Source organism: Ischnura elegans, chromosome 5, assembly GCF_921293095.1.
Source record: "Ischnura elegans chromosome 5, ioIscEleg1.1, whole genome shotgun sequence".
Classification (NCBI taxonomy): domain Eukaryota; kingdom Metazoa; phylum Arthropoda; class Insecta; order Odonata; family Coenagrionidae; genus Ischnura; species Ischnura elegans.
In genome coordinates this window covers 32,270,230-32,284,614 of record NC_060250.1, presented here as the reverse complement: position 1 = coordinate 32,284,614, position 14,385 = coordinate 32,270,230, and the positions used below count along the sequence as shown (strand labels likewise).

Genomic DNA, 14,385 nt, shown 5'->3' with positions numbered 1-14,385 from the left:
GGGACTTTCGGAGGGAGGAACAATCTGGATTCAAAGGACCTTTTAGGGCTTTGGGAAATTCCAAGCTTACGTCCTTCTTAGATGTCCACGCCACCCCTCGCCAGCTGTCCACGTGCATGCAACCTCCACTTGCCGTAGCCGTGCTGCCACCGCTTATCACTGCACACTCACGATTCGACTTCTTTCATGACAGAGCGTAGGAGAGAGAGAGAGAACGACACCTCGCGTCTCTCCCTTATATCTCCTCTTTCTTTCCCATAACCTCCTCCGATGCACACTAACGCCCTCTTTTTCCCAATCTAGAGGCGGGTTTTCAAATACCTTCCGGGAGAGAACCACAACGTCGCCTCTCCCGGAAATCCACTTCCACTATTTCACTGCAATTCACATACACATAAAAAACATATTCTACATTTAAAACATAAAATAAACCCTTCACACATATTTTGTGCTGAACTCTGTTCCAAAAATGCCAAAAATTGTGAGCGTGCGCGCAGACGTAACCCCAGCCGCGATGTTTTAATCTTACGCGTCGGGCCGGCTCCGGACCGTACCGCTACAATATTGTACTTCACTTCTGTATACTGAGCTTTTTAATGTTTCTGTTTTAAAACACAATACGTAATGCCTCTTCTTTCTTTTGTTCCTTTACCATCCCATTCAATCCCATGTCAATCATTGGTACCCTAATTCCCACAGCAAGTCCTCTCGTGGTTTCTTGTTCCTTAATTTTGGAAATATGGATGAACTCTTTGCTGCGAGCATTATTATTTATGATAAATCTGTTGTTGTGGAACAAAATTATTTTTATATGTGCATATGAGGCTAGGTTATGAAATTTATTCATGTAGCTATTTCACTTTTATGCGTAGAACCAGTGCTAACTCAACCATGCCAACCATCACCTTGCGGGCCCAACAGTCAGTGCCGTGAAGTCAACAATCAGGCAGTTTGCTCATGTGTGGCTGGCTATGTGGGAAGCCCTCCTACTTGCCGTCCAGAGTGTGTTGTCAACTCAGATTGTAGTCAGAATGAAGCTTGCAGTAACCAGAAGTGCAGGAACCCTTGCCCGGGCACATGTGGTGTGGGAGCTAGGTGTGAAGTTATCAACCACAACCCTATTTGCAGCTGTCCTGCTCGCTATACTGGGGATCCATTTGTTAGATGCAGCCCAATACGTAAGTGTATGGAATAGACAAGTATATTTTACTTGTTTTACATACCTTCTATTCATTACTACATGAATATCACTAATGCCTACTATCTCTTGAGATGTATAATCCTCTAGTTTTAATGTTGTCAATATTTTTAAAGGTATTTTTCTTGCATACATAAATACATAATATCAAGAAGACATGCATGATGTCCCCATAAGCATGTTTTAACTTGGATTAAGTTTCCAGAATAGTCCTTAAAATTATATCAATGATCATCCTTAAAATTATTTTTTAATTCTAAAGTAGCATTTATTTGTCAATTATTTAGCTGTAGACTTAAATAGGAATTCTATTATTTTTATATTTTATCTAGTTAAATTAAATAGGAATTTCATTTATTTTAGTGGGATAAAATGATCGAATCTTGTGATTGATCAATGTTTATTTAAAGAATTATCTCATACCTTGTTTATTGTATTGAAACAGCTGACACTCCACCCCCGCCACCGGTCAATCCCTGCCAACCATCACCATGTGGACCATATGCTGATTGTCGGGTAGTCGGTGATAGTCCATCTTGCTCTTGCCTTCCTGAGTACAAGGGGTCACCGCCGAACTGCCGACCTGAGTACGTCAGCAACAGCGAGTGTCCCAGTCACTTGGCATGCATCAATCAAAAGTGCAGAGATCCATGCCCTGGTTCTTGTGGTGCCAATGCAGAATGTAGGGTTGTCAGTCATACCCCCAACTGTGTCTGCTTGCCTGGATATCAAGGCGACCCGTTCTCTCAGTGTTACGTTCAGCAAGGTAGATTACCTCTTTCATTTATGTTTTTTGCGTATTCAGTTTTCAGTTTAGCTGTTCCTTCTGGAGTCAATTCATCTCAATGTTACTTTTTCAATTGCAGAACCAATTGTGGAGGAGAAGGCAATGCCCTGCAATCCATCACCCTGCGGTGCTAATGCTGTGTGCAGAGAGCAAAACGGTGCTGGTTCTTGTACTTGTCTACCTGAGTATATTGGCAATCCTTATGAAGGATGTAGACCAGAGTGTATTCTTAATTCCGACTGTGCATCAAACAAGGTCTGTATTAGTGGAAAATGTCAGGATCCATGCCCAGGAACTTGTGGACAGAATGCTGATTGCCAGGTTGTGAATCACTTGCCATCATGTACTTGCAGGCCTGGTTATGTGGGAGATCCATTCAGATATTGCAACCTTGCACCACGTGAAGGTAATTTAAATCTTTCTATGTTTTTCAGCTACTTATGTTTTAATCTCATGTGCCTACTTTTTTAAATCTTTTGTTGTGGCTTAATTCACTGTGTTTGAATGAACTATTGTACTCGTATATTTAAGCTAGCACTGCATTTTGGTGAAGTAATCGTTTTAGGAATTGTTCAAGTTATTGGAGCTGATGTGATAAATCTTTATAATTACATGCTTTTGTTTTTTTTTTGCTCAATCTATATATTTTTTATTATAATTGTGACTGTAATAATTTAGGATATCCTTACTAGTAATTTTAAGATTTATTGTTTTGAAGTTAATGATTTTTCGTAGTATGCATTTAATCTTCTATGGTAAATGTTTTTTAAACTGTTTCCTAATAATTGATGTAGATATATTGGTGAAAGATAGTTGTTATTGTGATACCATTTTGTGTGTTGCAGAAGTTCCAGTCATTGTTGACCCATGCAATCCATCTCCATGTGGTCCCAATGCCCAATGCAGAAAGGTTAATGAACAGGCGGTGTGCTCTTGTCTGCCTAACTATGTCAGAAGTCCACCCGGCTGCAGACCTGAATGTGTTGTCAGCTCTGAGTGTCCCTTGAATCGTGCATGTGTGAATCAGAAGTGTGTTGATCCATGCCCTGGCACATGTGGCCAAAATGCAATCTGCAAAGTGGTGAACCACGTACCCATTTGCGCGTGCCCTGAAGGCCAAACTGGAGATCCTTTCTACAGATGCCAGCACATTCCTGGTGAGTGTAGTGGGACATCTCTTGCTTTGAAGAATGAACTTCAATCATTTCAATCCTCGCGCAGTACAGCGATAAATTTTTTAACCATTTGCACAATCTTTTCAGCTCCTATTCCGGTTGTGTCAGAGGAAAGAGTCAACCCGTGCTATCCCTCGCCGTGTGGCCCACATTCTCAGTGTAGAAACATTGGTGGGGCTCCTTCATGCTCTTGTTTGCAAGGCTACTATGGAACTCCCCCAAGCTGCCGTCCAGAATGTACCATCAACCCAGAGTGTCGGTCAAACCTTGCGTGCATTAGGGAGAAATGCCGAGACCCATGCCCTGGGTCGTGTGGAGTTGGTGCTCAGTGCAGTGTCATCAACCATGTCCCAATATGTACTTGCCAGCAAGGTTACACTGGAGATCCATTCATTAGCTGTCATGTCATACCTCAAGGTAAAAATTTTACCTTATCCAATATAGCTACTGCAATTATGGATGAAGCTTGCATCTGTTAATTCTTATGTGTTGTATTGGAGGAATTTGTAATATGAGCATTAGAGAATTATTAGCTGTATTTTCACAATTTTTGTAATATTTGGATGATAGTCATTTAAGTGACATTCAAGCATTGTATTCTTCAGTTGTTTTGGTGAAGCCTCAGTCTATTTTCTGTTACCTCTGATGAGGGTTTTTTGTTTCAAAAGTATTTTTCATAATTGGATGCTGTTTATAACATTGGTTGCTGTATTTCTCTTTAGTGGTGGAGACACCTGCCGCAGATCCGTGCTTCCCATCTCCATGTGGTTCAAATGCAAACTGCAGGGATGGTGTCTGCACATGTATACCAGAATACTTGGGTGACCCATATGTAGGCTGTCGCCCAGAATGCGTCATCAACTCGGAATGTCCACGAAACAAGGCTTGCTTGAGACAAAAATGTGCTGACCCCTGCCCGGGAACTTGTGGTCAAGGAGCCAATTGTGTGGTTTCCAACCATGTACCAATATGCTCTTGTCCTCCTGGATCGTCTGGTGATTCATTCATTATATGCCGACCATTCCAAGGTATGTGAAACACGTATTTCCTTATATTTGAATGAAGTTGCTTTTTTGTGATTGATATGTCTTCAATTTAGCCAAATTTACTGTCTAAAATGGGCTAATTTACCATTTTTTAAAACTTATTTATCATAGAGATGTCAACAAATAAAACTTTTGGGTTTACCCATGTCTTGTGTCTTAAAAGTCGTCAACATTTCTTCCCCTCTGCCGGGGACCTCTTCTGGACTAATTTATAGATTTTTCCTGTCAATCAATAAAACATGTGTACCACAAAAATTTTAACAAATGCATCCATTGTGATAGAGTTTGATAAATACAGAGACCCATATTTTTTATCCACTTCTTCTGGAACTGATTGGGGCAAAATTCAAAGGCCTAGAAAGATTTCGGAGATAAGTCGATGACATCATGCGCTCATGTCAATGTATCTCAGCTACTCCCCTCCCCCTAGCATCAACCTTGAATGGTTCAATTGTTGCTTACACTCTTGTGAATAATTCCTTGCCTCAATTAGCCATTCTTTCTGACCCAGATGTCTAAGTGAGTGAACCAGAACTCTAATGGTCGTTTGAAACTTTTTAAGCAATTTTGCAGTATTAATTATTGTGTGGCCCAACGTTACCCGACTGATGCTGGTGGCTTTATCAAGGGAATCTGGTGAAGCAGGAAACTTTATTCATTTTTATTTTATTCAAATTTTAACTTTTTAGGGAATAGCTAAACGAGTATGATTTTTTTTGGTCATACCTTATATTTTTCCCTGACATCTAACAATTTATTTTAATTAATTGAGTTTTTACATCATACATTTATATTATATTTGGTCAAATACAATATAATCCATCCAAAATCCAAATACCAAATCCAAATAATAAAATGGAGTTGGTGAGTGTTTTGTCTAAATAACTGTCTGCTTGTTTCCTCAGAACCTGTCGTGACCCAGCCTTGCAATCCATCTCCGTGTGGTCCGAACAGCCAGTGCAGGGTTTTGAACAATGTGACAGTGTGCTCGTGCTTGCCAGAGTATGTTGGTTCTCCACCATCCTGTCGCCCTGAATGCGTCCTCAACTCAGAATGTAATCTGAATCAGGCGTGCTCGAATCAGAAGTGCCAAGATCCTTGCTCAGGCACTTGTGGGACTGGTGCACGCTGCGAAGTGGTCAACCACAATCCCATTTGCAGTTGCCCATCCCATACGACTGGAAATCCATTTGTCAGGTGTTATCCTCCAGGTGAGAGAGCTTAGACAAGTGTTAATTTTCACTTTTGACTGCAATTTCTTCCGCGGTTAGAAGTGAGGTAAAATTTCTGATGTTTCTATTTTAGCTTGGTGGCTTTTAGAAAAATTTTTTTTGGAGATTATTCCCATCCTTTTCTCTTTCCATCATTGCTAATAGAAAAAAAATCATATAGAAGTATTTGAAATTAATGAAAACAAATTATATTTTGAATAAGAATCCCTGAAATACATATGTAATTAGCCATGGTAAAAAATGGTATATTTTGGAAAGTCATTTAGAAGTTGTTGTGTTCATCTCAGGTACCCAGGACTGGATGAGGCTTATGTAAAGCCATAATTATTTAATTTCTTTTGATTTATCTCTCTTTTCCCCTGTATCGCTTTGCCATACACTCAGTGTTTGAAGTATTTTTGGTTGGTACAATATGAGATGGCAGTTGAGTCTTCTTATTCTGTAATTTCTATTGTTCCTCCTTGTGCATATTGACTGTATTCTTTGACATCTGTCTTTCTATCATTGTAGCTCCAGTGGAAGCACCACCAATAAACCCATGCCAGCCGTCACCATGCGGTCTGTATGCCGAATGTAGGGTGATTGGGGACAGTCCATCATGCTCATGTCTGCCTGAGTACCGTGGTTCCTCCCAATTGCCGCCCTGAATGTGTTAGTAACAGTGAGTGCCCAAGTCACCAGGCTTGTATCAATCAGAAATGTAAGGATCCATGCCCGGAAACTTGTGGGGCTGGTGCTGAGTGCCGAGTGATAAGCCATACACCCAATTGCTTCTGCCCTGCTGGTTTCTTTGGCGATCCATTTGTGCATTGCAGACCTCAACCAGGTTTGTACATTCCTCTCTTTCACTTGGTTGAAGTTTGTCAACAATGCTGTAATATTTATATTCAATTTTTGTAAGTATTGAAGAATATTTCAAGAACTTCGGAAACGTAGCTGAAACAATTCAATAAAAGGATGGCATTTGAGTAAAATTAATAGATATGTATTCCAATTATTGTCTTTGCTCATTAATGCCAATAGTCTCCAATCAGACACTTCTCGATAGCGTAAACCACTGTTTAAAAACCAACCACAATGGAACAGTGATAACTACAGCTCTTGGCAGATGTTTGTCAAACTTTGTGCATTACAACCACTGGTACTGTGATTAACGGTAGTTGTCACATTGAAAATAACACTATTTTGAAACAAAAGATGTTCGTAGAAATCTCCAAGCAGCGAGCAAAAGTTACATTCACCTCACAATTCAAGCAGTTATAACGTTGAAAATGACACTACTTTGGCACAGAAGATGTTCGTAGAAATCTCCAAGCAGCGAGCAAAAGTAGTATTCACCTTGCAATACAAGAAGTTGTCACGTTGAAAAAATAATATTTTGCCACAAAAGATGTTCGTAGAAATCTCCAAGCGGCGAGCAACAGCTGTATTCACCATACAATACAAGCACAGGCAGTCCTTAACGACGAATTTTCCGGAAACTGTGAAGAAATGGAAGATGTTTTTGCATATAAAAACACAGCGGAAATTAAAAAACATCCAAATTGTTCTAATTAAATAAATGAATGAGGGTCAACTTACAATCAACGTATCCATCTCCTACGGCCGTGGCTCTCTCTCTCTCTCTCATCTCAGACGGCTACAACGTTGTTATATGGGTATTATACTTTTTTTGTTCAACTGCTCCAGTCGGCTCCAGTTTTATATTTTATACGCTTACTCAGACATTAATATTATAAATAACACAAAATATGATAGCTTCCGAGTTTCTATCGTCGGATATTTTGTTTTAAAAACGCCAACTCGACCCGAAAAATGTAAACAGACGTCCGCCATTAGGGGGTCGGTATCTCACCACCGGGGTAGCTGGCCGTGGTATCATACCGACCCCTAAGCCGTGGTATGATACCGACCGGTGGCCACTCGTAATCGCTCGGGGGCGGTAAACGCGCTTGGGGGCGGTATGATACCGCAGGCGGTATCTCACCGCATGCGGTAAGCCGTTCGTAATAGGCCTCATAGAACACTTCTTTTAGGCTAGTGATTGCCTCGGAATACACCATATGCATTTATATTGAGTATCAGTACCACAATCTTTTTGAGATTAGATAGAAGACCAATATTAGCAAACAAAAGGGATAGTAAATCTACCATCATTAATAAATAAATCTAAAATATTCCATTTTTCATCATTTTTGACAGGCGATAGCTAAGCGTCAAAGGGGAGATGAAATTTTCTTTTTCTTAGCGTCACCACCTATTCTTTATTTTCTCTAAATGTGCATTTTTGTAACGTTTATAGCTACGCTTTTATTGCTTACCATGTTTAGTTACCTTATAGTGTTTCCATGTTTTACTTGCGTGTACTTCCAAGGCAAGAATTTTGTCAGTAGCCGTGCTCCCTCCACTCCTGCGTACCGGCTTCCCAAACCCACCCCCCCCGGGACCGAAAACAGCTCGACCTTGAGTCTTCAGCCAGCTCGCTCAGAAGAAAAAGGGAACACGATGATTTAGTGCACCCAGACTGTTGGTGTGTGTTATGGGCTCGCTCGGTGTTCGCTCCGAAAGTCAGTGGTGAATACAGAAAAAACTCAACAGGAGGGAAGGGGGCGCTAAGTACAGATATCTTGAGCTACCTTTACTTTTATCGTAATAGAAGAATTAATCACTTCACGTGAAAATTTTTAGAAAGTTTTATTTAAAAATATTATACATGTATGCATGATAATGCAATCTTATGATACCAAAAAAGTTACAATAGGGTAGTTTCCTTCATCAAAGAAAAGCAAGGCATTGATTGCGATTCGTTATCCTCCATTAGTGTATTCATGATATACAAATTATTTGGTTTTAAAAAATCCCAGTGTAGACGAATGGCTGCAGCTACCTGCATCGCAGCGGCGCACATGTCCTCGCCCCGAGGTCACCTCACAAGGCGACAGCGGAAACCGGAATGACGTCACACGGGCTTTTCCCAGCATTCATACTCAGCCGTCGCGTTTTCGCGCGCTTGAAATTTTTCACTTTTCATTTAATCGCGAAAAATAGATATCGTCATTTAAAAATCTAAAAGTGTTAAATGCGTGCTCCAGGAGTAATAATCTTTCGATTTAGGCAATAAAAAATAATAAGAAACCGCCATAATGGTTCAGCAATGAGGGCGGACCCGGAGGGGGGTGTGCCCTCCGCACCCCTCCATATGTAATTTGAATATCAGTTCTTCAGGTTGAGATGTGGGCACATTTTGAGTGTCAGCATTCTCAGTATGAAGCCGACGAAAAAAATAGCGATATGATGGCTTAAGGTTATTAGATGTATAATTCCAGCAATCCTTTTTTATTCTGATAAAGTGTATGCAGTTAGGGACAACCTTTAAGAATTTATTGCCAGGAGACTATTAAAATCGCAGTTTAGAAGTGCGGTCAATGACCACAATATTTGGTCATAATTGTCTATGAATTACCTTAGGCCATTTTGTTGAAATTTCAGATATATCAATATATCCTAAGGAAACTTGAAGCTATTATCGGTACCTATTCCGTCCATAGTCGTAGCTTTAGAAAGAAAACTGTATGCTTTCATCAATTGGCTCGAAAAATATTTTCATAGGTTTTAATCCCTCTTGTGTCCTCTCTTCCCGTTTTTAATATTTCGCGGCACGTGAAGACGACGGAATAAGTAGATGCGTTTGCTACGTGCTATATGCATTTTGATAAATTTTACAACGTTTCGAGCTGTAATTTAGACCTTTTGAAATACTAATTGATTCCTGGATCGTTATCATTATTAGATTCACTTTCACTATGGAAGCGGAGCTTAGGGATGGCACACAAACTGCACCTGCTAGTAGGATGCTGGCTTGCACAGTGTCTCGTAGCCTCTATCTTAGAGTGGTGTGTGTAGTACTCGAAGTGTTTTTCATTTTTCATAATTTTTATTTCTTTTAATAGTTGCCATTAAATACGCATTTAATTCAAGCATTAATGGTCTTAAAGATCGGTTGAAAGGCTTTAAAATGTTCTGTTCTGGTTAGTTTTATGTCGGTTAACAAAGACAAACAATTTATGACGAAATCTAAATATTATCTGAATATTATATTAACTTAAAAATCAGAATTGCATTCTCAGCGAAATGCTCCACATCTCGCGATAATGCGTTTGATTTAATTTGCGTTTTCCTCAAAATTTGATCTTTCTTCACGATCATCGTGAACTTGAATCCGGATTGGTTCTTAAAAATGTATAAGAATGCAAGAAATTTTGAAGCAGGGAGTTCGCTCAGTGGATTTTAATTATTTTATACAAGGTTCACAAGTAATGTGCGATTTATTGAAACCATCAGACTGAATATCGTTCGAGACTTAACCTCAAATTATTATTTGCTGTCCCAATATTTTGATAGGTACAACGGAAAAACAGCACCCTGTAAAATGGATCATATAAAATTGAATTTAAAGTGCAATGTATGGCGATTGGACAGGGCATCCGCTGTTATCCTCTACAAAAAACAGGAATCATTGGTGAAATTGCTATTGGAAGTAGGAATTGAATAATCGATTCCGATTTCAATCGAAAATCAATTCTCTCACCCGGATTTTCGATTCAATCGAAGTCGACTCCTTGTTTTGTTAATTGGATAGAAATTTAATCTAGTCTATCAATTTTCGAATTTTAGCTTGCTACAGAATTTATATTTTAGCTGTCTCGCGTAGCATTAATTGATGATGCGGTGGGGGATCAGCTTCCAGGGCACTTAGACCTGTAGGTCCATTGTGCTAACCACCGATAACTGATCACCCATAGAGGCCTATGTCCTTAGCGAAGGACAAGAGGTCCCCAATGGGAAGATCTCTTACCTCCTTGGCCTCTCCTCATGATTGCGGGGCACTTGCATATTAGATGGGTAGTTGTTTCCTCCTCGCGTAGCATTTTTTGATTTCACTATAAGAGTATTCATAGCGTGGTCTTATCTTTTTTCGATAAGCAGTAAAAAAAACTAAGCATACATTTGCCGATAATAGTGAGACTGAAAGACAGCAAATACTGAAAATCCTTCTGAGTGTGAAGGGGAATGTTAGCATTTGAATGAGAGTGACAATGGTGTGCAAAATACCTATCCACCGTTCAGACATTTTTGAGTATCTGATTGTCGGTACCATTGTAGTGTGAGCCAGTGGCGGATACAGAAAGAACTTCAGGGGAAGGGGGCGCGAAAGATATCTTGAGCTACCTTTGCTTTAATCGTAATAAAAATACAATCAAGTCACATCGAAGTTTAAGAAAAATTCTATTTAAACTAATTATACACATTCACAAGACAATGCCATCTTATGGAAAAAAAGTTAAAATTGTGTTTCTACAATGTTCGGCATTGCGGGTGGCCCAGCAAGGGCCCCCCATGTGTATCCGCCACGGTTACATTTGAGATGCTCCCGCGATTCCGTGGTAGGCGCAGATTCCGTGCTCACACGTCTAACAACCTATTTGTTGAATGGAAACAATGTGTAGCTGATTAGCGATACATTATACTTGGGTAGTATATACCCTAGTTATTGCTAGCCAGACTCAATAGAGAAAATATTAGTTCATGATATTTATAAAATTTAAGAAATTCTACTCCAGACCACTGGGACATGTCGCATCAGTTAGCTTTTCAGCTTGTAAAATAAACGGTTTTAAGGAACAATATAGTAAATAGTTAAAATAAGGGTATGATAGCACCTTTGTTGTACGCTAAGTTGAAAGATATGGTATAAAAAGTTTTTTGATTTTAATAAAAGGAATTACGTTGTTGTCAAACTAATCAAAAGACCATAATACGGTCTTTTTCACACACATTAATACACTTTCATCAACGATGAATCGTAGGCTGTTCATTTATCAAATCGTTTACAGTCCACTTACTGCTTCTGTAACATATCTTGGCCGCTGGCCACTCATTTTTTCACCTTATTGAACATTGGTGCAATCAATGGTATTATTATTCTCAAAGTTAACTCTGGTAAAACTTCATAGTTTTTTGTACATATAGTAATTATCCGAAGGCGGATTTCGGAAGAAGGGGAGTACGGGGGCACGTCCCACCCGCACGCTTAAAATATGGACTAGATTTTTTTAATACGTCCCGTTATCATTACGTTCGTTTTGTTTTGTGTAATAAGTTATAGAGTCAAATTTAGATGGCACTTGAAGAGGTTTTCTTTCGCATGTAAATTTAGGTATTAAAAGTTATATCCCTATAGTAAAATAAAAAAAGAAGGTAGCGAACCGCGATGGTATGATGCGAAAGTCAGAAAATCATTAAGAACACAGGGAGCATGATCCGTGCTAATTTTTCCGCTATGGATCACGAGTTAATAATAAAAAATATTAGCTGTCTACAGCAGGAAGCATAAAAGAAAACTGTCGTTGTTATATATGTAACATATTAATATTTTCATAATAATAACTTTTATATTAACATAAGAAGTATATTTCGTACAGTAATTCTTATACGTTGTTTTTAATCCCAAATATGAGAAGACCGTCTGCCTGACCCTTGTGCCCCCCCAGAAAAAATCCTGTGTCCGCCCTTGTCCTTATTTGCTATTAGAAAACAGTTGGCCAGAAATTACATGCTATGGAGGGAAATACTGCGGAATTTGCGATTTCTCTATCATTGAGTGAGTGCGAATTATTTCGTAGGAATTTCTGAGAGCGGTGAAAAACGAACCATCCTGCTGTTGGGTGAAAGTACTTACTGTCCATCCAGAAATTTGGAGAAAGAATTTAATCGGTGGATCAAAGTCGTACCCAGGATCAAACTAGGGGGGGGGGGGGGGGGGGTTAATGAAAACAACATTTTAAGAAAATTATAACGGTCCTTTATTAGTTTAAAAAATATATTCTTGAAAAAAAATCTTTCAGTTGCAAGTCTTACACTAATATCATTTTTCGTGGGTTTAAAGAAACTTTGTTGAAAACTTTCTTTTCCATCCAGTCCCGATTGTCCTTAAAGACTTTTGTAAGTTTTACTTCTCGGAAGGGGGCAGCTGTCCCCTCCTTCCCCCCCCCCCCCCCCCTCCGCTGGATATGCCCAAGCAGTGCAATAATTTCCATGAATTACTGGGAGAGTATGAAGCATCAATGTTGACGGTGAGGCTAAAAAGACTGATCTCGGGATCGCATCGTCAGGCTTTCCAATAGCTTTTTAACGGGACAGAGAGCTTTTGTTCTTCGACCCTTGTGCATTCCATCCCTGCATTTTTTAAACTTTTTAAAGCCCGGTAAGGGGTATTGGCAGCAGATTGGTCACTGATTTTACCAAAAACATATTTAATGATTACAAAAGGATCATACCTTAATGGATTATTCGATTCAATTATAATTCCTTTTCTCTGACTTAACAAGAAAGTTAAAATGCAATTACTTCCTACCATTTCATGAGTTTGAACTTGATATGCAAACTTCAGAAGTGGGAGCATTCTCTGAAGAACATTTTGACACCTTTGTAATGCCCTGAATTTTCTTCATCCGTTTCGCAGTCAGTGTCATTGTAAATTTTCAAATCGGTAAAAATTCATTTTAATAATAAAATTAAAAATCGTAATCATATATATTGTATAATTATAACAATATTAATAATATATTAATTAGTGTGAAAATTGATTGATATATTATTAATTTCCATTCAATTGATTGTGCTTCACCACAGCTGACTTTACGGACTGCGAAACTCTGCCATACTGCCCAATTTATATTCTCAACATTTGTGTTGTCTCTTCATAATTATTGATATTTTTTCCTCAACCTCTGATCTAACATCTGGGGAACAAATATTTTTTAATAAAAATTTTAATATATCTTTTTATTTTAGCAACTTTTTTTTTTTAATATATGACAGGTTTGAGGGAAGCAGCTTGCACCTGAAAGTTGGAGATCGCTCAATGAGTGTTGATGACTACATTCTCACTTTCTCGATCTCCTTCGATCGAATCCAGAGTGCAGAAGAAAAGAGTTTCAAGAGGTGAGTGTCGCTATATCTATATTCATTTTGAAACGCTGTCACGGGGAAAATACCGGTGAATGATGCGCCCGATTTTCTGAATTCATCAGCCGATCTGAAGATTTGATGGAATCATTGGACTCCTTGTAATAGGGTGGTTTACTATTATTTTTTTATTGCCTAAATCGAAAGATTGTTACTCTTGGAGTACATATTTCACGCGTTTAGATTTTTAAATGACGATATCTATTTTTCGCGATTAAATGAAAAGTGAAAGTTTTCAAGCGCGCGAAAACGCGACGGCTAAGTATGAATGCTGGGAAAACGCCGTGTGACGTCATTCTAGTTCCAGCTTCCTTCGTGTGAGGTGACCTTGGACCGAGGATATTGTGCGCCTCTGCGAAGCGGGTAGCGCTTGGCTTAAATAAGGATTATTAATACCCTATCAAACGAGGGAAACTTTCCGAACTCAGGCAATTTTAATGGGTGATTATTAAGACATGTTTCCCTGAGCTCTTTGCCTCATGCATGAATTGGTAATCTTAGACAAAGTGTAAAACTCCTATCTACTCGTATAGAAACTAGGTCCCTGTGACGTCACGTGGAGTGGAATCGCATGGGCGCCAATCTGGCCTTTTTCAAATGAGGATAAAATTGACCCTTGCCATTCGTCTAAACCGGTATTTCTAAAACCAAATAATTTGTATATTATGAATACACTAATGGTGGGTAACGAATCGCAATCAATGCCTTTCGTGTTCTTTGATGAAGGAAACTACCCTATTAACAGTCATCTAACAAGATTTCGAACTTAGGTCTCCTTTTGCTCCTCACTTCTCTCTCGCATTTTTTTCATTTCTCGGGGGTTTCATACGTTCCATTGAAATTGGATTAAATAAATCGCTTTAATTAAATTAAATTAAATATTTTCGCATTCAGTTGCAGAGCAAAATTTAACTGTTGC

At 39.0% G+C, this 14,385-nt stretch overlaps 1 protein-coding gene across 1 annotated transcript in view; it reads left to right on the top strand.

Moving 5' to 3' along the window:
• Positions 1-14,385, top strand: part of LOC124158663 (neurogenic locus notch homolog protein 1-like) — a 41,976-nt gene that overhangs the window by 25,847 nt on the left and 1,744 nt on the right. Inside the window, exons 6-14 of the mRNA XM_046533875.1 lie at positions 873-1,178; positions 1,644-1,964; positions 2,065-2,391; positions 2,831-3,142; positions 3,248-3,577; positions 3,883-4,188; positions 5,112-5,417; positions 5,949-6,264; positions 13,320-13,442. Coding sequence (XP_046389831.1) covers positions 873-1,178; positions 1,644-1,964; positions 2,065-2,391; positions 2,831-3,142; positions 3,248-3,577; positions 3,883-4,188; positions 5,112-5,417; positions 5,949-6,085 — 2,345 coding nt within the window. The 3' untranslated portion in view covers positions 6,086-6,264; positions 13,320-13,442. The remainder of the gene's footprint in view (positions 1-872; positions 1,179-1,643; positions 1,965-2,064; positions 2,392-2,830; positions 3,143-3,247; positions 3,578-3,882; positions 4,189-5,111; positions 5,418-5,948; positions 6,265-13,319; positions 13,443-14,385) is intronic.